At 51.4% G+C, this 22520-nt stretch overlaps 10 protein-coding genes across 11 annotated transcripts; 9 read left to right on the top strand and 1 right to left on the bottom strand.

Annotated features, from left to right (window-relative positions):
• The first annotated feature begins 236 nt into the window (after window positions 1-236).
• Window positions 237-2404, top strand: spe-2 (spermidine-2). The gene has a single exon (XM_956602.3). It carries the CDS (start codon window positions 647-649, stop codon window positions 2156-2158), a length of 1512 nt encoding a protein of 503 aa, XP_961695.1. The 5' UTR covers window positions 237-646; the 3' UTR covers window positions 2159-2404.
• A 518-nt stretch (window positions 2405-2922) lies between these two features.
• On the top strand, window positions 2923-4589 carry NCU01082 (hypothetical protein; the record flags this gene model as incomplete). The annotated part of the gene is made up of 2 exons (XM_956601.2): window positions 2923-3162; window positions 3231-4589. 2 exons carry the CDS (start codon window positions 2923-2925, stop codon window positions 4491-4493), a joined length of 1503 nt encoding a protein of 500 aa, XP_961694.2. The 3' UTR covers window positions 4494-4589.
• A 319-nt stretch (window positions 4590-4908) lies between these two features.
• On the top strand, window positions 4909-7553 carry NCU01081 (hypothetical protein). Its single transcript, XM_956600.2, has 3 exons — window positions 4909-4953; window positions 5113-7089; window positions 7230-7553. Exons 2-3 carry the CDS (start codon window positions 5592-5594, stop codon window positions 7322-7324), a joined length of 1593 nt encoding a protein of 530 aa, XP_961693.1. The 5' UTR covers window positions 4909-4953; window positions 5113-5591; the 3' UTR covers window positions 7325-7553.
• A 254-nt stretch (window positions 7554-7807) lies between these two features.
• NCU01080 (glucanase B) lies at window positions 7808-9772 on the top strand. The gene has a single exon (XM_956599.2). It carries the CDS (start codon window positions 7972-7974, stop codon window positions 9496-9498), a length of 1527 nt encoding a protein of 508 aa, XP_961692.2. The 5' UTR covers window positions 7808-7971; the 3' UTR covers window positions 9499-9772.
• A 158-nt stretch (window positions 9773-9930) lies between these two features.
• Window positions 9931-10546, top strand: NCU01079 (hypothetical protein; the record flags this gene model as incomplete). Its single annotated transcript, XM_956598.1, has 2 exons — window positions 9931-10285; window positions 10431-10546. 2 exons carry the CDS (start codon window positions 9931-9933, stop codon window positions 10544-10546), a joined length of 471 nt encoding a protein of 156 aa, XP_961691.1.
• A 1217-nt stretch (window positions 10547-11763) lies between these two features.
• Window positions 11764-14216, top strand: NCU01078 (D-mandelate dehydrogenase). Its single transcript, XM_956597.2, has 3 exons — window positions 11764-12544; window positions 12617-13598; window positions 13669-14216. The coding sequence occupies exons 1-2, from the start codon at window positions 12076-12078 to the stop codon at window positions 13474-13476; spliced, it is 1329 nt and encodes a 442-aa protein (XP_961690.2). The 5' UTR covers window positions 11764-12075; the 3' UTR covers window positions 13477-13598; window positions 13669-14216.
• Window positions 14058-15356, top strand: NCU01077 (hypothetical protein). The gene is made up of 2 exons (XM_956596.2): window positions 14058-14498; window positions 14558-15356. Exons 1-2 carry the CDS (start codon window positions 14419-14421, stop codon window positions 15276-15278), a joined length of 801 nt encoding a protein of 266 aa, XP_961689.2. The 5' UTR covers window positions 14058-14418; the 3' UTR covers window positions 15279-15356.
• Window positions 15357-17492: 2136 nt separating this feature from the next.
• On the top strand, window positions 17493-18159 carry NCU01076 (hypothetical protein; the record flags this gene model as incomplete). The annotated part of the gene is made up of 2 exons (XM_956595.2): window positions 17493-17870; window positions 17980-18159. The coding sequence occupies 2 exons, from the start codon at window positions 17493-17495 to the stop codon at window positions 18157-18159; spliced, it is 558 nt and encodes a 185-aa protein (XP_961688.2).
• A 404-nt stretch (window positions 18160-18563) lies between these two features.
• On the top strand, window positions 18564-20146 carry NCU01075 (hypothetical protein). The gene is made up of 3 exons (XM_956594.3): window positions 18564-18820; window positions 18890-19710; window positions 19781-20146. The coding sequence occupies exons 1-2, from the start codon at window positions 18628-18630 to the stop codon at window positions 19702-19704; spliced, it is 1008 nt and encodes a 335-aa protein (XP_961687.2). The 5' UTR covers window positions 18564-18627; the 3' UTR covers window positions 19705-19710; window positions 19781-20146.
• Window positions 20147-20429: 283 nt separating this feature from the next.
• On the bottom strand, window positions 20430-22498 carry NCU01074. 2 transcript variants are annotated; one of them, XM_011396160.1, is made up of 4 exons: window positions 22214-22498; window positions 21678-22160; window positions 20920-21617; window positions 20430-20838 (listed from the first exon to the last, which is right to left on the bottom strand). In XM_011396160.1, exons 1-4 carry the CDS (start codon window positions 22356-22358, stop codon window positions 20677-20679), a joined length of 1488 nt encoding a protein of 495 aa, XP_011394462.1. In that variant the 5' UTR covers window positions 22359-22498; the 3' UTR covers window positions 20430-20676. The 2 variants fall into 2 exon arrangements, with proteins under 2 accessions (XP_011394462.1, XP_011394461.1); XM_011396159.1 differs by having other exon boundaries at window positions 20543-20838; window positions 20920-21614.
• Window positions 22499-22520: the final 22 nt, after the last annotated feature.

The raw sequence follows: 22520 nt of genomic DNA, 5'->3' as shown, positions 1-22520 counted from the left end.
TGTCAAACGGCTTGATTCCCATTCAAGATACACATGCTCGAACAGTAACCCGAATTTCGGCCTGCCTTGCCCATACAGTTCCTCAATACTGTTTTGGGCTTCCCGTCGCCTCTCACTCCCATCTCTGCCGCCGCCCCATGAGCTCGATCGACCTTCTTCGCTTCCTGTCCAAGCCTGCAAAGTGCGGTTCTTGTTCTCCCGAACTACTTCCTTTTGACTGACCCTCTCTCTGCTAGGCCTAGATAACATCCTCCTCAAACATCCTCATAACCAACACCTCGGAGCCTGCCCGCGTCCCTTGAACCGGTTCTCTCGGCCTTCCTCTACCCCGCCCGATATCGCCTATAGGTATCGGTTGTGTCGCGACCACGGCGAACTCGACGACAAAGCCCACCATTCTGCTCTCACGGTTCTATCTCCTTCCGCTTCGCACTCGACCTCCCTAACGTCTACTTCGTGAGACGTTCAGCTACCTTCATCCACCCACTGCTGCTGGCGAAGCCAGCCTCTTAAAGGACACCACAATCCTGTGGGCCTACTCTCTCAGAAGAACGCCATCAAAGTTCATCTGAGCGGCAGCTAGTGTCCCGCGGACGCTTCGTTTCAGAAGACACACTGTCAACAACCCCCTCAAACCCGACTCAAAATGTCTGGCCTCGGAGTTCCCGCCATTCCCGCCAACTACACCTTCTCCCCTTCCGAGGGCACTCCTTACCTTACCATCAACCACGATGTCGCTGCCGACCTCGACTCCACCAATGCCTTTGAAGGCCCCGAGAAGCTCCTCGAGGTCTGGTTTGCGCCCAGCGCCAAAGCTCTCCCTGCCGGTGTCAAGGAGGGTGGCCTGAAGGCCGTCAATCCTGACTCGTGGACCCCCATGCTTGATTTGGTTCACTGCAAGGTCCTGTCCATCATCAACTCCGAGAACGTGGACTCATACCTTCTTTCTGAATCCAGCATGTTTGTGTTCCCCCACAAGATCATCCTCAAGACATGCGGTACCACCACTTTGCTGCTTGGTCTGGACTTGATGTTGCGCATCGCCGCCGTCGAGGCTGGATTTCCTTTCCATAACGTGGCTTCGTTGGAGGACCCCAAGGTTGCCGCTACTCCTCTGCGCGTGTTCTATAGCCGTAAGAACTTTTTGTTCCCCCAGAAGCAGCGTGGGCCCCACAAGAGCTGGAGAGATGAGGTTACCTTTTTGGATAACATGTTCGAGAACGGCAGTGCCTACATGGTTGGCAAGATGAACGGTGACCATTGGTACCTTTACATTACTTCCCCCACCAGCTCCCTGACTCCTCCACGCACCCCCACTTCCAGCCGTGGTGTCAGCCCTAGTCGTAGGTCCAAGATTCCTACCGGTATTGTGGCCCCCTTTGGAGGTGTGATCGAAAACAACGCGGACGAGACTTTGGAGATCCTGATGACCGACCTGGATCCCGAGAACGCCAAGAAGTTCTACCTTGAGGAAGCGACCGCGATCGCCAAGGAGAAGCTCTTTTCCAAATCTGAGGCGAACGGAGATGCCTCTTTTGACGTCTTCAGCAGCTCCGGAGACTGCGATGCTGATGGCCAGGCTATTCTTCCCGAAGCCCTTACCACCGAGGGTCACGCCTTGGGTACTGTCGTGTCGGAAGCATGCGGTCTTTCCGCCGTGTATCCCACCTCCACCTATCCTGATGCTCGCATCGATGCGTACCAGTTCTCCCCTTGCGGCTTTTCCGCCAACGGTGTTGTACCACCTGTCGCGGGCGCCGACGGCACTATCCCCAAGTCCGGCCACTACTTCACGGTTCACGTCACTCCTGAGCCCCAGTGCTCTTTTGCCTCCTTCGAAACCAACGTTCCCGGAGGCCAGAATGGACGCCAGACAGCTGAAGTTATTGAGCAGGTCGTCAACATCTTCCGCCCTGGACGTTTCAGTGTGACTTTGTTCGAGGCCAAGGGCGCATTGGCCACCACACCTGGCGAGGATGCTGATGATTCCCGTCGCAGCTGGGGCGCCGCTGCTAAGCAGCGTATGGAGCGCATCAACGGATATCGTCGCGTTGACCGCATTGTTCACGATTTCGAGGATTACGACCTCGTGTTCCGCTACTACGAGCGCGAAGACTGGGTTGGAGGTGGAGGAGCAAGAATGGGCGAGGAGTTCTAAAGTGGTTCCAAGCGCCTGGATGAATTGAATTGGTACCATCAAATTTCCCACTTTTTGCCATATCCGCATACATTCCTTCACCATCATCAGCGATACCCTTACCTACAATTCTGCCTGCTGCTCTGTATTTGCTGCGGCCCTGTGCCCTGTAAGGATGTCGCCCTCACTTTTTCCCGGATTGATCATGGTCATTCATCTGGTATCAATCTCATCACTGCAATTCACCTCCATTGCCTATCGTCATTCATAGCTTGTTTCGTTCTTGCCGATGAGTAGCATGGACATAGATGACTCGACCTCCTGCGTTTCTGTCGTGATGGCCTTGGCTGAGACCTATACTCAGAGTTCGCATTCCAGTTCCTGATCTACGCTCCATCGAAGAATGTCTTTTCTCCAATCCGGCACAGGCGCTGCAACATCCACCAGCTGCTATCCAGCAGTATAGGAATCACGGAACACACTGTCATGTAGTGGCATGGTGGCCTTTCCGCCACAAGTCTAGCACAGGCATGTGAGTCCTTGACTACACAACGCCAACCTCTGCGTTGGGGCCACCACATCAGCAAATAACTTATTTCTCCCTTATCAAGTTGGATCTTCTCTTGACCTTCGTACCTCTCTCTCCAACTGGATAACGTCAGCACGGCCAATCCGGGAAGTTGCCGACGACGACGACAACAGGTATCGCTGGCGACATCAACGAGATTATCTTGAGCTACTGCATCTCTGGATCGTGAGCAGTGATCGCTCGCAACGCGTACGATATGGATCAACAACCGGTTTCTGACGCTGCGAGCAGCGTCGAAAAGCAGCAACTTCCAACACCACCACCGCCAGAGCCGCGATTTGGAGGATGGATGCCGACAGTCGCTCTTACGGGACTGGTTGTCGCATTTCTTGCATCAACATCTGGAATCGTCGTGTCGATCCTCTACTTGGCCAAGAAGATTGCGGCAAACGAGAATGCAATGCTGGGCATCGCGCAAAGTTTTATGCTGTTTGCTGTAGGTTTTCCTTAGTTTCCCCTCCCCTTCTCTATTTTACCCTCGTCTTTATGCTTACAAGTTTCCAGTCAATTCTTTCTATGGCTTACATCGGTTACCATATTCGAGCCACCCGGGCTGGCAACACCCTCTACGGTATTCTGGATACACAGGGCCGCAAAACCCTACACCCCGTTCATGCCCGGACAAGGATGCTGATAATATCTGCCACCTCCGTCTGGGTGCTTACAATCATACTCCTCGCCGTTGGGATATACTTTGGCGGAGGAGGGAGCAAGACTGTTCTGCTTAATATGGATCTATTTGCTTCCATCATGGCCAGTCTCGCCCTCAGTATCGAATGCTACGTCGTCTTCAGAGTAGATCCTCCCTTTCTGCTGCCGTGGCTATCACCGTGGGATGCGAGGATCAGGCCTCGTGGGTTTGATTTTGAAGAGAACTCAAGATCCATGAAGGTAGTACCGATGGACAAATTTGCTAGGGGTTTTGACGCTTCTATCCTTGACCGCGAGTCCTCGCCTACGGAAAGGATCAGGCCTAAGACTCCCACTCACATATCTCCACCATCTAGCCCGACGCCTTCGAGACCTGGAGGGCCGCGACCGATGATGCCAGCGAAATCGGATAGTGTCCTGAGCGGCTCAACGCTTCATGACGGTCAGAGTGTTGATGGCGCATCCGGATCAGGCCAAACTCTCCCCAAGCCGCCGTTGGCGACTTATCAGAACATTGAACCACAACGCATAACGCCAAAGGCTCCTGTCCCTCAGACATCAAATCACAACTACTCCAATTCTTTCGAGACCTTCACCAATGTCCCACTATCTCCCACCCCCTATCTCGCGCAGAGTCCACAGCCTTGGAGTCCACAGCCGGCCCTGACACAAACACCATCGACAATGGCCAGCCCACAAGCACCGTACCCCCCTCCTCCACAGGCTCCCAACATGTCCTATGCGGAAGCGCAACAGCAGCAACAAGGCCATTATTACCAACAATACCCGCAGCCTCCTCATCAATATCAACCCTACAACCCTCCACGATATCATTACGGCCCGCACCCGCAAGTTCAGCACGTATCCGTCCAACAGCCACCTTACTACCATCATCAATACCAGTATCACCCAAGTCAGTCATCAACACAATGGGCGTATCCTCAACAACCAACTGCCGTTTATGGGACGCCAGGACCAGGGAATGTCTCTCCCATGTCGTCGACCCCAGATTACCGGGATGCAAACAGTGAACCGGTTTCGCCGTTAACCCGACAGAACAGTGGGATGAGCGCGCAAGTGAAGAGCATGCCGGGAACGTTTCGGGATGGGAGTTAGCGCAAATGAGGGAGATGGGAAGAGGCTAGCGAGAATGTATTGGTGCGCCCGGTGTGCGTCGGGCCCAGAAGGGGAAAAAGGAAGCTGAAAAACATGGTTCTTTGAAGGTTGCGAAGAGGTCAATTCCTCAGCGCGACATATTATTTAGGACCGTTATGGCGACGGATTGAAATAAGACGGGAAGTAATCCAAGCGGAGGTTGTTGATTGGCTTACATAGCATCCATAAGAAATAAATCTGGTGCGTATCACCTTGAACTCGCTACGGGTTGATGTCTTGATGCTGACCAAATTCTGCTAACACATGTGCCATGCTCTTCAGGGTTAGGCTGTTAGTGCAAGGAGATCATTGTGGAGACGTGAAAGTCACCCTTGGGCCCAGCTCTCGCAGATGAGACGCAATGTTGTGATACACTCTCGAAACATCCAAACAAACGACAAAAGATCGAAGTGATAAGTAGGTAAGCATCCATTGAATTGGCAGATTACTTTGCAGTCGCTCCCCGTCGAAGCATTCGTTTGCATTGGGAGTGAGAATAGGAGGTACCTTGTACCTTGTATTCCACGTGACAGCGTGTGCCAACTTAGTATAAGGAAGTCAATTGACAGGCAACCGCCAGGCAGCAGTCGCGATTGTGGGACTCGCTTCACGACAAACGGCGTACCTTCCATCTTAGTGTTTGGAACCTGAAAATATCCGCGGTGACTCTGCTGGAGATCCTGTTCTCTTCTTAAATATCTCCTCCTCCAATCTTCCCAAGCAGGTTTCCCCTTCTTCCTGTTCATCCATCACGACGTCTTCTGTTTCTCATACGCTCGCACGCGCTAGGTACTCACTTTGCCAACTACTACAAAAATCGACCCATCTACGTGCGTCGATAACCGCCATCAAGAGGTCGCTCCTTCTTTCTCGATATCCATCTCGCCTTTTTCTTTCCATCACTCACCCTTCACTGCAACCCCAACCGAGTCGTTGATTATTTACTCAACCTTCGACAAGCAGATCGACCTTCTTTCTGCTCATCTATCACACCTTCTCTCTAAACACCACTCACCTCGCACATCACTCACATTGACATCAGTCCAATCACCACGCAGGATGACAACTACTACCACAACACCAGAGGAGGACACTCGTGCTCCCTCGTCAGAGGCGTATCTGGCACGAATGCCACTAGAAGTCCTGACGAGAATCACTTACTTCGTCAGAACACCCGACCTTGGCAATGCGCGCTTGACGTGCAGATGGCTGGAAAGCGCCCTCTTCCACTCGTTTGCCTATGAGTTCTTCCGCAAGAAGCAGTTCATGCTCTACGGACCCAGTCTGCAAGTCCTCGTTGACATATCCAAACATCCGGGCCTTTCGCCCTACTTGAAACATGTAATCATCGGCGCCGACCAAATCCTCGAACCCCACAGAATTCAGCCTCGGCACGACGACACAAAATTGCTGAACTGGCACCTCGCATACGCTGATCAACGAACACTGTTGGCATCAGGCCGTGCACGGGACATGCTGGTCGAAGCCTTCAAGAACCTGTCCAACCTCGAGACTGTCGATCTTCGAGATTTCCACTCTCCCTCGCGGACCCGCGACGGCGACGCAGGTTGGACCAGCTATGGCTTTAACACCCTATCCGAAACCACCGGAGTTAAACATTTCACCGGACAGCCGCGGGTAGGCGAAGAAGATTATCCGACGCTCTTGTTCACACTCATCACCCACGCCTTGGCCGCGGCCAAAGCACGCCCAAAAGGCATCGAAGTGGTTATCAGAGAAAACTGGGCGGTGCGCGACCATGGCTTCCTGGTACCTCCTTACCTAGAGCCAGATTTTCTGCCGGTATTGGCGGGCCTCAAGAAGCTGCATCTCGTGCTGGATGCCGACCTAGCCACACACAGGGACATGGAGATTCAATATCTCCTGTTCAAGAAATTCCTTGCGCTCACACCCAATCTTACCTGGCTGAGAGTCAACTTTGAGAGATCAATTTCACACTATGGAGGGAAAGAGGCTCTGCTTAAGTGGCTGGCCAGCTCCCTTCGTCCTGGTACCTGGTCATCGCCTGGCCTCATTAACGCCGATCCTTCCCGTTTGCCGCCGCCCGTCGAGTTCGACCACCTGGAACAACTGGACATCGGTCAACTCGATGTTTCGGCAAACACTCTTTATCGCCTATTTAACAAGTTCTCTTCTACTTTGAAAGCGATTAGCCTGCGCAGGGTCAAAATCCAGCAAAGTTCTGACCAACAGACATTCGACAAGGATGACGCTGAGCAGAACCCGTGGATCAAATTCTTGCGCAGCCTCAAGAAAGAGTCGTTCCCACATCTTCGAGAATTGAGCTTGAGTCTACTGAGCGCGGAGGTCAGTTCTACTACTTCCGGGGCTACGCTCCACTACCCAGTAGTGGGATTTGTTAGTCCAGACGAGGCCGAGAATCGGAAGGGCACTTCAGCAACAGGGTATCAAAACCTTGTGGAGTTAGCTCGAGCCATTGGGGCCAGGACCTATACTGGCCTGAAACTGGAGACGTTTCTCAGCAACCCTGCCGCAGACATAGCTACACCTGGCAAACACATCACAGGTGTTCCGCGTGAGCAGCACCCTTCTTTTTATCAATTTCATCACCCTCAGCACCACATTTTCTATTAGCCAACCTCATCAGCCTCGATAAGACTTCCAAGCGGAAGTCGGTCAACCAAGTTTGTTGCTCTTACTAACGACACATCTTAGTCCCTGGGCAATCGGACGACGAATCAGATTTCGACTCAAGCGACGATGACGACGAGGGGTTGAGTGATGATGACGGCAGCGCGGCGGACGATTAGTTGTCTATGGTTTTTTTCGAGCTTACAGCGCTAGTCTAATCCTTCTATATTGAACAAGAAGGGATGGTTGTGGACGAGAAGCTTCAAGTTGCTTTCATCGCTTAAAATCGAAGATACCCGAAACCCGCTGAGAAACTGTGTTGGGTTTTAGACGCAGGTACCGGCAGCCGTTATACCAATCAACCAATATCTTTTGTAGACTCCAATGAAAAGGTTTCCTGCTCTTCGCATAAAATGAATTGCTCAAGCAGATTATGCAAGTGCTTGCATATTTCTGGTTTCCGGTTTTCCGGTGTAGCCACTAACGGTCAGGGCCTTAGGCCGCGGTGCGTCGCCACTAACAGCTGTTAACAACGTCACTGCCCCCCTGTGACTAAACCTGTCCCTGGAAGTTCCATAATGTGATCATCATCTCCACAACCTTAATTCGACCACCAAAACCCACAGCGGCCCACTTTCAGCTCCAGTTTCACCAGTGACTCTGTTGACATAGCCACACCAAGAAATTCGTCTTGGAGTCCTCCCAGTTCGTCATCTACTACTTATCCCAGGGCCCAACGACGACTGTTTGATATTCTGTGCTCCCGGGCTTAAATCATACAATTCCACGGCAACCAAAGGTTACACCAACAATACAGCCGCCCACCATGCCGACCTCACTAACAATACACCTCGTCAACACCTCCCCGACCCCGCACATCCCCATCCATGCCTACATCACGGGCCTAGCCATCCCCTCGATGGCCCGCGTCTTCATCCAGTCTGACGGCCGAACCACCTACTTTCCTCCCTCGCCTCCTCCTGGGAAAATCCTCCAGCCCTTCCCCGTCGATTGCGCCATCCCCGTCCCTCCAGGCCCTCACCCAACCGTTGTCACCATTCCGCGCATCGCCGGCGGGCGTATCTGGTTCTGCCAAGGAGACAAAAAGCTCAAGTTTATGCTCAATCCTGGCGGGCCCGGAGGTGGCGCCGCGCTGGTTGAGCCATCGGTCTTGAACCCAAGCGATCCCAACCGCGATGTGGACTTTGCGTTTTGCGAGTTTACGCTAAACGATCACCAGCTTTTCGCCAATATTTCGTACGTGGACTTTGTGCCGAGGTTGCCGATTGCCTTGACGCTGGTGGAGAAGGGAACGAGGAGACTGCAGCATGTGTCGGGGATGCGACCGGATGGGCTGGAGAGGATCGCGCAGGGGTTGAGAGATCAGGCGGCCAGGGACGGGTGGCCGTGGGACAAGTTGGTGGTGCACAGGCCGGGGATGGATAGGCCGTTGAGGGTGTTGGCGCCGACACATGGCGACGCGGTCGGGGCCAAGTTTGATGGGTACTTTGAGCCGTTGGTGGACAGGGTCTGGGAGAGATACTGTCACTTTGGGAAACCGTGTAATGGGGGTCATGGCGCAGTATTCAATGCCGATAAGCCTCCTGGTCCTCCGCCCGGACCAAGACCGGGTGATGCGCCGGGTGACCGACCCCCTGGTCCTCCACCCGGGCCCCGTCCCGGAGACGGTCCGAACGGCGCCCCGCCCAGGTTCGGGTTACGGCACGTTCTACAAAAATTCCATGGTCACCATCACCACGGCCACAACGGCCATGCCGCAGCTCCTCAGCAACCTTACTATTACCCCGGGCAGCAACAACCTTATTACTACCCCGGGCAACAACCGTACACACCGGCACCTCCTCCTCCTCCTCCTCAAGCCGAACACCAAACCCACCACCTCCGCATCAACACCCAAGCCGCCCCCGGCATTCTAACCGGGCACATTCCCAACTTGCCCTCCGACCCCCTCCTCGTCGGGTCGGAACCCTTCCACCGCCCCACAACAGCCGACATCTTTGGGTGCAACTCCGGTCCCTTCACCACGGGCCCCAACGCCGTGCGAAACGCCATCATCCCTCGCCTGGCAGCCGCCTTTCAGCGGTCCAGCATCATTGACTGCGAGGACCAGCCGTCGGATGTGGAGACTTTTTACCGGTGGCATGTGGATGGGAGACCGACGAATCATTACGCGAGGGTGGTGCATGAGTGGAACGCGGATGGGAAGGGGTATGCCTTTGCTTATGATGATGTGCAGAAGGATGGGGGGAGGGATCAGAGTGGGAAGGTGGAAGGGGGGCAGGTGGAGGTTTGGGTGGTGGAGGTTGGTGGGGGGAATATCTGGGTTGGGTAGGTGGTGGGATGTGGCAGGAGTAGGCAGGTACGGGGTGTGAGGCATGGGTTGAAGGTTGATGAAGGGGGGCCGAACATAGATAATTGGGAATCGGATGAGATGATGGGACGATGTCAGATATATGGGTAGAGTTTCATTAACGATGGAGCATGCGATGTCTCTCAAGGTCGAGTGTCAAAAGAGACAAACCGAAGCCAGAACGGTCTAATCTAGAAGGACTTGAATAGAAGAAACAAGAATGCATCATCACCAGGTTGATTTTTTGCGTGAAAACTCCATAATTCATTAACATTGTGTGAGCCTAATTCACCGCCTTCCACTTGCTCGTGATATCGCCAGAGAAAAAACGTACCTCAAAAACCACATAAGCAGCCTACCTCTCAACTTCCTAGTCCCTCAATTCCCTACTGCACAAGCGATATCATAGCCACCATGACCAACCCAGACCCATTCCAAAACGGCAACGACACCAACGCCCTCCCCTTCCTCTCCCCCCGCCAGGGGTGGGACGAAGACCCCATAGCCACCTGCTACCTCCGCGCGCTCAACCAGGAGATCCGGGCCAGGAAAAGCGATTACGATCTCGCCTGTTCGTCTCACACATATATCAAAATGGCGGTGTTGAGTTTGAGATCGTATCTCCAGGAGTGGGAGGAGTTGATGGGGGAGATTATAGGGTTTTCTAACTCGGAGACCGAGAGAGAGCTGGTGAGCTCTGAGGGAGTGGACTATGAGAGACTGAAAGAGTTGGATGAGTATAGAGAGGTTTTAAAGTTAATGGATACGCGTACGTATTTTGTCTTTCCTACATACTTCTCTAAGGGAATGAGGCAGAGGACTATGGTGCAAAATTGAAATAATCGAAAGGCTGACAGTTAGCTCGTACCAACGTTGTCGCAACAGCCGACCAGGACATACCCCCAGATAAACAGCATTCCGTCCCCTCAACCGTCTGGACAGCCAGGACTTACCGCAGTTACTCCCTTCTGTATCTCTCTCTAGCAGAGACGATGTTGCATTTGATGTCTCCTGGTTCGAAAGTAGCTAGGGTGGTGGTAGAGTGGTTGCTTGTTTGTGTCTTGTCTGTGTTCTCCCCGTACCTCTCCTTCAGGTCCCCTATTGATGTCCTTTTCAGCCCTCCCCCAACCCTCTCAAAGATGAGTCAAAGATCATCGACTAACGACACTTCGCAGAACCATCATCACCACGACTTTCGAGCCGTCAAGGGGAGACAGCTTTTCGCATAGAATGGCCTGGATAGCATTGATGGCTGTCCTCGGCGTAGCATGGTGGTGCGCGGTGTTTAGTGCTGCCTGGCTCGTTAGCTTGCAAAGGTGTAAGTATGAGGTTAGGAGGATTCGGCAGAGAGTGGAGTTGAATGCTGTGATGAAGAAGGACGTAGAGGTCTTTGAGTGGTGGTGGTTCAGGAGTTTGTGGTGGATGAGTTGGTTGACGACTTGGGTTGATGAGTTACTTTTGGGTGGTGGGATGGGGAGAGAGCAGTGATGTGTCGGTGTTAGATTTTTGAGCTTTGTTTTGATGGTATGCTAGGTGGAAGAGTACGGGGTCGGAAAAAGGAATAAACAGTTGAAAGTCAAGTTTGGGCCGCCTTTGATCAGTATTGTTGTTGGTGACTGTCACCGAAAGTCGATACAGTCCAAGGTTCCTCCGCACGGTTGGATTGTCGCATGCTTCCGCGTCTATATCATCGCGGTCCGATGAATGCCGGGGAAAGCCCTGACGTTGGTGTTGAGGACAACGGATATAAATGACATCATTTAGTTCGCCGAGTCCTACATCGACATCACCGTGGTATTTATCCGACGAATATTCTGTTAGAAGACTGAGTGTCAAAGTGGCCCTCTGGTTCCATGGCATGGGGATTGCAATTCTTGACTTACAAGAATGGAGTCATTACCTTTTCTAGGGTCGGCGGGTGGTTACGCTTTGGCCGGTTTGTTCCTGTACATTTCTCCTTGAAAACGGATGATCAGTTCCATGGAAGATTGCAGAGGGTGGGATTCTACAGGTACCTCTAGGTACCTGACCTCCCGAAGTCTTTATCGCGGGAGAAGGCGCTATGATACTGGGGCTGCTTCAGGGGTCATGCATTCCCTTGGGCTCGGGCTCGGGCCCCCAGCGCTGTAACAACGCCGATCTACAGCTCGTCCCATCTGCTTCCCAGGGACCTACACCTGCCATGACCTGACATTTGGACGGGATTGGGTACCTCTACGGCTAAGGCATCGATGTTCCATCCCGTCGTTGATTCCCAAGTCCAAAACATCATCCAACCAGGAAAACACATACAATGGCTTCCACTCCCTTCCAGGTCAAGCATTTCGAAGTTCTCTCAAGTTTTCCGGTTCACTTGTCTTTCACGAAAGTTCCGTTCTTACACCAACCAGGTTGACCTGCTGTCGGCCACGGTCCTCCACAGCGGACGCAAACGATTGCCTCAACTTCTCTATTTACACCACTGCACCAGGCACAACAAGAGTTGAAAGATATCACTTCCTCAATTAAAAAGCCACTGAAAACCATCACCAGTCTACCCAGGTAGTCCACCTTCAAACAATGGCAGAGCCCCTCAACACGCCGATGCCCGCGAGCACGCCAGTACCGGCGTCTACTCCGCGATCATCCTCCCCCGCGCCGCCCCTCCCTAGCCTTGCGCCCAACGCTTCCATAAGCACAATTCCACGACAATCACCACGACAATACTCAAGCGACGGACGACGGCCCATCGTCCTTCATATCGGCGATCCCATCAAATACAACCTCGCCACGTATACCGAGTTCAGCCAAGCGTTCGAGGTTATCCGACCCAGTACCGCGGAGAGAGAACGAAGCGAGTTCAAGAAAGCACTGGAAGAACGACGATGGGGTGACTTCAGCGCCATATTCCGGCCATTCTGGGGTACTGGCGGCGAGATGGGTCGTTGGGACGCTGACCTTATCAGCTTGCTGCCCATCTCGGTCAAGGTATTTGCCAGCGCGGGCGCAGGCTTCGACTGGGCAAACACAAAATTTTTGGGTGAAAGAGGTGTGTAAGAAGAAATGATGGCGTCCCTATCATGGCGAAGCGGTGAGTAGTAAGCTAAAGTGTAACTTGCAGGCATAGTCTACTGCAATTCAGGTCCCGCAGCCGCTGAAGCCGTTGCCGACTTTGCTGTGGCAATGGTCATCTCGACGTTCCGGCACCTTCCCTGGTGCATGGGCGCTGCGACACTCCCATATTTCCACTCAACGCCCTCTTCCCCCGACTTCACGACCGCTTCCGTGGCCTCGATAGCTAGCAAAACCTTCCAGGCATGCCACTCTCTCGCGACAGCCGTCTCACACAACCCGCGCAACCATGTTCTTGGTATTATAGGACTTGGTAACATCGGCCAACAGATCGCTGCCAAACTCGGCTCAGCGTTCGGCATGAGGATTGCATATTACGACATTGTGCGCAAACCTGCCCTCTTGGAGTCATCCCTCGGGGCTATATACCACTCCAGTCTAGAGCAATTATTGGCTATATCCGACTGCGTGGTGCTCTGCACACCTGCTTCAGCCGATGGGAAGCCTATCATCACCACGGATGTCCTGAAACATGTCAAGAAAGGCTCAAGGTTCGTGAACGTTGCACGTGGAAGTTTAGTCGATGAAGAAGCGCTGGCAGACGCGCTGGAGGACGGGAGAATCAGCGCCGCGGCATTAGATGTGCATGCTGAGGAGCCCAGTGTGAGTCAGAGGCTGGTAAAAATAGCATTCGGAGAACATGACATTGTCAGAAGTAACAGGCAAGAGGAGGCAAAATCCAGCTTCGACCACCCTGGAAGAGTCATGTTGACCTGTCATAATGCCGGTGGTACGGTGGAGACGCATATCGGGTTTGAGGAACTGAGCATGAGGAATATCATGGCAGTGCTGGAAGGGCAGAAGGCAATAACTCCGGTCAACATGCACTATTTGAAAGCCACGGAGTAAAGGGCACTTTCGGGTTGTTTCCCCTTCTTCCTCGCTTTTCATGCTCGTTCATCTTTGTCCCTCTGGTTTCGGTAAAGGGAACGTTGATTCGTCTTAAAGAGTTTAGGGTCGATGAACGATAAGTAATATGAAGAATCATGTCTGCGGTTATCGAGAAGTGACCAAATTCTTGACTGACCAAGATCTAATCAGGTCGGTGATGATCAACGCGACAGTCATTGGTGCCGCAAAAATCGAAAGACCAGCGGAAGTTAGTCCATGGTGGGGGAGGTACATTTCCGAGGCAGCTGGTGATGAGTTCATGGGTCAGCCGTTACTCGTTGAACGTCGACCAAAGTAACGCACAGCCACAAACAATTACCCGAGCTTACAAGATCATTCAGAATCAAAGGAGCCCAATACCAGCTTATCCAGAGGTAAACAAAGCATTCCTAAATCACTGCAAAGTCGCAGAGAATTCTTGAGTCTGCCTAAGGTAGGTTTTTGAAATGAAGGACGCAAGAGTACCGGTTCACGCATAGAGGTACATACAGCATATGTTTATCGGAACTAATTGATGTCAGTTTTCCCTGAGAATATGGAGATGATGTACGCTGGACTGTTAGTATGGGATGATTTGGGGATACATTGCAGCGTACCCATCACGAGTTCTGCATATGAAGAGGAGCAGAGTTCTACACAGTTCATGCATCAATCCTACCGTTGTTCACTCTCTGCTGATAGTTTTGTATAGTACCTAATCATGTTGACATTTTCTAATATCTAGGTCCAGCGCCATCATACTTCCAGTCAGTCTCCTGAGTTATACAGTTGCTCCATCGCATATACTCGTTTCCCAGAAGATCGCGCAGTCCCGCCTATAATCGTCCTCTTGGGGCGGATTTGGACCATCATGTGTCTGAACTTCATATAACTCATCGGTTCCCTGATAGAGCTTCGGTTATGCCAATCTCGTCCGCTTGGTTTGAGCTACCCCTTACCATGGATACCTCTACCTACTCACAGACATCCGGATCCGGAAGGTAAGAACTAGTCCCCGAGTTTGTTGATACAGAAACCAGCCATCCTAACAGTACATCAGTCACAGTCCGCCAATGGACGATTCTGACTACACCCTAGACAGCAGACTGCGCAGCTTCCGGAAGCACTTTACTGATATCAAACCTCCAAGCGCCCTCCGTATCGGCCCTATCAAACCGCTGTCACTCCAGCCCAAGCGTTCGACCAGTTTTCCACAAAGCTCGACTCCTTACAGCAAACCTTCTTTCGACAGCAACACCAACACCAACAACATCGACACAAGTCACACCCTTCTCCCTCCAACCAGCACGACAACCAGCTCACCCACCCCCGACAACTCGTTCAACCTCAACATCAACCCCTCGACCAACGCCACAAACACCCTCACCCGTGCCGACATCATCCGACACATCCAACTGAAAAAATTCCTCGAGGCTTTCGTCCGTCGGCGCAAAAACCTGAAAACCGAACTCGAGGACCGGCTCCGCTTGCTCAAGCAAGAAGCCAAGAACAACCGGCGCCGGAGACAAAACGTTTTCTTCTACCCATCATCGGCCACCACCTCCACCACCACCACCGCCGCAGCGAATAATGGAAATAACAGCAGCAACGGGGACATCAACGTAAACGGAATGCTGGATCTGCAGAAGGAGCAAAGGATTGACGGGCTGGTGGAGGAGAGGATTAGGCTGGCGCACGAGACGTATGAGCAGCAGTTGGCTTTGTTGATTAATGAGTTTGTGGTGGTGGGGTTGAGGGAGGAGGTTTTGAGAGTTATTTGAGTTTTTGTTCGGGGGAGGAGGAGGAAGGGGGTTGTTGGCGGTGATGGGAGATGTTTGGTGAAAATGTTGTGAATGGGTTAGGGGTATGCAATGGGGGCTAAGATGTATGGGTTTGGGACTCATTCAGTTGCCTGCCGTCATGAGTTGGGGGTTATGTTTGCAGACGTGGCTATTTTTTTTTTTTTTTTTGGGGGGGGAGGGGGTAATATTTCCTCTTTCATCGCCTAATACTACTGATAATACTGATGGATTACATCTCATTATGGAGAGCAGTCTTGTCTGCGGATTGGCCTTTTGTTTTGCTGTAGAGGTAACTTTTGGTTTTCTCATCGACTGGTGTTGTTAGGACCGTTGGAGTAATTGCATGATATTGCCGGGCCTCCGGTTTTTTTTTTTTTTTTTTTCTCCTTTATTTTGCCTTTTTTCTTCTTTTTTTATTCCATCCTGATACCGCTGGATCGTGAATACTTACCTGTGAGTGAATGAGCCTTATCGCAAGATTATGATACACCTTCCCTTCTGGGTTGTTCATCTCACTCTACATTTGGAGCAATGGGCGTAAATCGCTCTGACAAGGAAGGTGATATCGATACGTCTGATTGCATTGGGAACGTGAAAGAACTACCCCAAACACAGGTAGTCCATAATGTAACTCCTCATTCCAATCATCACTCTTTCCTTAGAATACCGTTCGTGGTTTGCGTGTCTGTTGGAGCAAAGAACAGCATTGCGTCGTGTCGCTGAACACATTCTCGGCCATGACCCATTACTAATCTCTTTGTTATCCTCACGTAAAATCCCCGCTTCTGTCAACCTGACCCCCCCTCCTCGACAGGTAAGAACCAAATCACTTCATTCTTTGGTTCGTGGTTGACGATCTACCGGCCTCACAGATGCCAAGACTGAGCGGTAGTTGAGCTTATCCGACCATCACCGTCAGAGGATCCTCCCAAGGTCAGCATTTCAGCAAGCTCTACGACGCCCGCTCGTCACACGTGCTGCTTACGAACTTCCAGATCTCCGGGGATAAGCCCAGAGGCTACTTCTGTTGTTCCTCGACGCTGAAAACCCCTCTTTATTGGACACATGGCAAGAAATATTGGAAGGATGGTCGTGACCCCTCTCAATCAACGCAACCCGTCCTGTTTGGCGGTTTCCTTATGTCTGACCTCACACCTTCATTGACTAGCCATGTCCGTCATCTAGCTTCCGCTAATACCTCAAAAGGTAATGAAGAATGCGGAGCCATTGGTACCGCGAGTGTAAGCCTAGAGGTAGGTACGGAACGCCACACGGTTGGACGCATCCATTGGCTGTGCCTCTTCAGGACTTCAGCACACCACTCACCCTTCCCAACTTTCCCCACGGTAGACTTTCCATTTGAAGTTGTGCCAACCGCATGTGTTTCATCTTTCAACTTGGCACCTTTCAATCCCGGCAGAACTTGCCGTCTGGAGAAGTGTACCTGCTTACTTGCGTAGATACTTGGATTGGAGGTTGATATATTTGCCAAGTTTTTTTCGCGGTGCACTGTTGGATGATGATTCAACTCTTACCAATTGTTCACAAGGGCCATGGAAATTGCCAGGACCACTCCGTCACACCTTCAGTTTATTGGCATGTGTTCCTTCCACCATCACACGAGCCATTGACATCTCGCATCTGATGGCCTGATCCACTTCTGAGGCTCTTTGGGGGAACCAACGACATCAACCCTCCCTGAATGGGTAGGTAGGCAGTTCCCATGGAGGAGACTTTCATGCTTCTGAGACTTCTCCCCACTACTTTACCCTATTACAAGAACGAGATGGCGACCCTTCCAATAAAGCCGAGACGGGGTCTATGATGACTGCTTCTTCCAGACTTAAATACTTGGCAACTCCGCCCCCCCCCCCGGGACCACGGTCTCGAATTCCATCTTTGTGTTTCAAAACGGGACATCAACTACCCTCCGCGATAGCCAAATCGGGACGGCCCAGCTCACTGCTACGACGGGTATTTCATTAACTTGCTACCGCCTGTACCTTCCCTTTCCCTGCCTTAGATCCGCCAGATCTCTTTCTCCGAAACTCCTCTACCCCGTCTTCCGTGCGCACATACCACGAACCATATTCTTGGGACAGTTCCACAAACAACTATACTTGAGGGTGACACTTGCCAATCATTCATTCGATAGCAGCAACCTACCTCTAGTGCAACAAGCATCAGCGAAAAATGGCCCAACTCGTACAAACAACCTTCGCCTTCCTCGCCCTTGTCCTCACCCTCTCCACCGCGGCCCCTCTTGGCCTCACCGCCGCATCCACTTCCGCCCTTTCCCACTCTAGCACCCTCACCCAAAAGAGCTTCTCCGGCACCGGCCAGATCCGTACCCTCTGGGACGGAAGCAGCCACGATGACCTCGGCTGCCTCACGGCTTCCGGGCGCTGGACAACCGACGAGAACCTCTGCGGCACCTTCATCGCCGTGCGCAAGGATGGAGACTCGATAGGAGCTACGCAGTTTACTCTGACTAGCAAAGAGGCCGGACCGTGCGAGATGTCGGGAACTACGTTTGTTTGTGAGAAGGGACTGGACGGGTATAGTTTTGGGGTGAGTCTACGTTCTTTCTTTTCTCTTAGTCACTTGCCTTCCTGCCTTACGATGTCTGATTGATGCGACGTTGAGAGTTGTAGAGTTGACAGCTGACGATGGTTGGTAGATCTGGCCATTCCCGAACGGCGTTCCCGGAGTCGAGTGTTTGCGGTATGGACTGTATGGCTTGATGGCGAGCGTGCAGGGGGGGCCACCAGATGTGGATGCGAAGCCGATGGACTTGAAGTTCACTTCGTATGTTGAGAAGGGAAAGTATGTGTGGTTGACGTGGGGTCCAAAGTCCTGAACAGGTACAGAGATAGGGATCCTGATGGTTGTGGTTGCTCATGGTACCTGTAGATGCACATGGTGGGTTCAAGGAAGACATGATCCAGTCCATGTCGCTCGTTGTACCTCCCCTGGTCCAAACAGTTACCCAGCAAACCCACTCTCTTTGGAATGAGTGACCCGGTCACATAGACAGAACCGGATCATTCTGTCTATTTTGTCACCAGTCTGTGGCATGATCGTAGACTGAAATGGCCTTTGGGAAGGTGCAGTGAGCTGGCTATGGGAAGAAGGTGAATATAGTCAGCTTTGGGACTCTGGTACTGAGTTCCCTTCCTTTGTTCAGTCATTTGACTTTCAGCCCGTGAAGTAAGAGCTCCCTTCTCGGAGCGCTTCATACCCCATGCGGAAGATTCAACGCCCCAACTTTCTACGACCTCCCCTCCCACCCCAAGGGAAAAGAATAAAATAAAAATACCGTTGTTTGATGACACACCTGAATGCAACATTTCAGCTTACGCACTTCAAATTTATTGCTTTAGTCGACTTTTTACTTTGGATCTCGACTTCCCAACCTCCAATATTGATCCAACAACGTGACGAGAATCCTGTTAACCCATCAGCCTATCTTGCCGGCCTCGTGATTCACTACTCAGAACAAGATCAAACAATCGTCAACGGTATAAATTCCTATGGCTCAGGTCACCTTGGGAATATTTTCACCAGATCCTAACCAGTGTCTCTTGCAGATTTCACGATGTCATCTGCTACAGGCAGCCTTCTACCTAGCCAACTGGCCTTGATTTTCACCCACGAACTCATGAATATGAGCGCCTGCGAAGCCAGGGACAAATGGTACAGGCTTGCTGAAGCCAGCGGGCTCAGTAAATATGTTGCCAGATTCCTCGCCATTGGGCTGGCATCCACGGGCACTGTAGGTAGTGGGCCAGGACAATGGATCAGAGCTTTGGATAAGATCATAAAGCCCACAATATGGAAGGAGGGGGAGCGCGAAAAGGGCATGAATTTTGTTATCGACACAGTCGTACCGAGCGACAAGCCGAGCGATGGCTCCCACTTCTCTCTACTATCTTTCGCCTTCAGCCATTCGCGCGAATTACTATTCTATCGTGTTCTTACCACTCAAGATTTGACTTTGGACATGCTGATGATTTCTCCGAGCACCTTTCAGCTGGCCCTTGACGACGAGATGCAGGCTTATGCCAAAAAGGGATTCTACGTTTACTGGAATACCTTTGTCCAAGGGCCCTGGGCAGATGATTTCGTCAGAGACCATATCTATGAGAAACATAGGGTTAACAGGTATCAACTTCCAGGTTTACCAGAGAGTCCCTACAGCAGAAGCGACATTCAGGAATGGCTTGACTCTAAAAAACTTCTGAATTATTACAAACGCGCCGTCCAGCAGCCGCCCAATCGCTTGTCTCTGGACTCCAACAACAGCGCCACGCCTAAAGACGATTTACTCGACATGTTCGGATCTCTCACATTAGAAACAGATTCTGATACTGGTGACAAGGGACATTCCATGGATACGTCCTAAAACAAGGTAAGCCACCCTAAGATCTTGAGAGGTTGATATGGCATTTCAAAGCGTACACTAACATGTCCGGGATTAGGCTTCCCACGCAGATCAATGGATGGGAACCAGCTTGCTAGCCCATAATAGCCACACACGCAAACCACACCCGGATTTTTTACACGGTTTATTAGACAGCCACAGCCAGAGATGCGCGACCAGTCAAGCAGCAGTTGAAAAGAGACTGACCAAGAGTGATCTTTTCTGGTTCAGAGGAGGAGTTTTGCTTCTCAATTCCCGGTCGGATATGGGACGGACATTCGCACCGAAGCCTGGAAGGATAGCGAAGGTCGAAATCAACGTGATAGTTAGTTATGGTTCACCAAGCGTTCTGTTGCTTTTCTTCCTTAGACTTTGAGAGATTATTCTAGCTGTACATTGTCTGAATAATCATTCCGATTTCATTGATACTGGTGACCTGAAAACAGTAATGTTGTGAAGATGAAGGGTAGAAAAGGGACTGTTTCTGTTAGTGTTAGCGGGTGTTAGTGCTAGAAGCCCTACCAGACTACGTCCCAGAATCATGCACTTTAGGCGGCCCAAGTACTGACTCGCTAACAGTGGCTTGAAATCTGCTAACGCGATGTCTTACACAGACTAATATAGCGTGCCTAAATTGCTGCCCCGACCTCGAACCAATCTCCCTCGACCACACAGAGCATGAACACATATTGAATCGAACTTCCCTCGTAATTGTGTGTATTTCTCGAATAATTCCATTCTGGATATCAAGACCATTGATTTTGATCTTGATGAGACTGCAATGCTAGAAATTTCTCTTATTTCGAATGCCGTGGTGATGCACACGTCTTTTGACTTTCCTCTGGTGTCCTTTATGCTTTCAATCCTCTAGTGTAAATGCTATCCAATCGAGTCACTTGTTCCACTTTTCCAACCATGATCAAGCCCGAAAGACTCCCATTTCAAAAGAAGCTCTCAAAGACAAGCATCCAACAAAGCCATGAGACTCTGTTTTGGTAGCTGACCAGAGCACTGTAAGACCAGAATCGTTGCCAGTACTGTATTTGAACGATCTCGCTGCCGTACTGCTCTGTTCTCTGTCGCTAATGCCGTCACCAAGGCCCAGAGATTTGATAACTGGACGAGAACCTGTTAGCGCTGATAAATCCATGGATTCCAAAACGGAGAAGCTTGTAGTGAACAGATGACCGAACTCACATTATCCTCCATCAGTCTCTTCAATCCCGAAACAGCACTCTTGCCAGTTTCGTGGTCTTTGGCCGCCGACCTGGCCAGCCCACCGATGCTCGCATGAAGCGTACTGTGAACACCCCTCGCCTCGCCTATCAGCATACCCTCCGACATCCTGAGGATCTCATCGAACAGCGGTCGTTGTTCGCGTGCACCCCACTCTTGTTGAGCGGCCGAGAAAACGTCGGCAAACAGTTTGGGCAGACGCCGGGTACGGCTGAGTCGCTGCTCGACCGCAAGTGAGGAGGAGTCCCCGAACTTGGCTTTGTAGTATAGAGTGGCGAGGGAGTCGAAGTTGTCGAAGCCTTCTGTTTCAACACGTTCCATGACGCTTTCCATGCGTTCGTCCAACGTGGGTCGCTTGGTGGGTAATGATGCTGGTTGATGTTGTTGTTGTTGTCTGGGAGCTTTTTGGTTGACTTCTGCGGATGTAGTACGACAGGCGGTACGGTTGGAAGTCCGCGTCTTTTTCATTTCGGGTAAGTCCTGGGTAACTGGAGAGGTGAGAGCTCCCGCCTGGCCTGGGTTGGACATTACTAATGGTGGTGGCTGAGCTTTCCAGTTCAGGACCTTGTTTTCACCTTCTTCTGTAAACCCTGCAGTCATTGTATCGTGTCTCTCGGTAGAGAACAGCAACGGGTCAATATCAGGGCTATCGTGAACTACTGGAACCACCCATTAGTGAACTGCACTATAAAGAATGTGCTTCTTTCTCGTGAACTTACAGAATGGATCATTACCATGTGCAGAGCCATCAATAGCATAGTTGTTCGTTTGGCCATCAGCTGCACGATGCTGGGTGTCGAAAGGTTGCATGTGGAGGCGCAAATATTCATGTACAACAGCCGAACTGTACCCACTATCCGTGATGTTCGACTGCTCTACAGTAAACACTCCCGATGGTTGTGAAGTTAATGGTGTTGTAATGGGCGATAGGTCAAACAGTTGACTGGCATCGGTATGGAAGACGTGCGGGCTGTGATAGTTGGGCAAATGAATGTCATTAAACACCATCAGTTCGTTAGCCCTCGGAGATGGGCTGTTGTCTGTGGTATATGTTGGAGTCGGAAGCTGTACAGACGGGCTCCTGCTTGTGTTCTCACTGTCGCCAACACCAGGAGCATCACCATACGTCAATGTTGCCTTGTTTCTCTCATGATATTCGAGTTTTTGCTGTAACTCCCCTAGACGTGCCTTCATACGATAACCTTCGGTGACGAATTAGTGACTGCTACTGGCCAAGTATGGGGGCAAGACGTACGGTATGTCCGCTGTGCAACACGGTTCTGAATGCGCTTCTTTTCTTTCCGGTCCTTCACCTTAGTCCAGTCATCCTCCACGGAAAGCTTGGTTTGAGTGAGATCGGGCAAGGAGTAAGGATGAGCGGAAGGCTTCGATGAAGACATGATTCGATATGACCTTCTGTCTGTTGACTGTGTTGGCAACTATTGCAAGACAGGTCTCGCAACTGCTGAAGGGTGTTTGCAAGTGCCGACGTGTAAGTACTTGAATAATTGCCTGTCATCAGCCCTGCGGTGAAAGCCAGGTAGAAATGCCGTACTTTCACA

Source organism: Neurospora crassa, linkage group V (assembly GCF_000182925.2).
Source record: "Neurospora crassa OR74A linkage group V, whole genome shotgun sequence".
Lineage (NCBI taxonomy): Eukaryota > Fungi > Ascomycota > Sordariomycetes > Sordariales > Sordariaceae > Neurospora > Neurospora crassa.
Note: the sequence above shows the minus strand (reverse complement) of the source record. Positions and strands in the feature narration are given on the sequence as shown.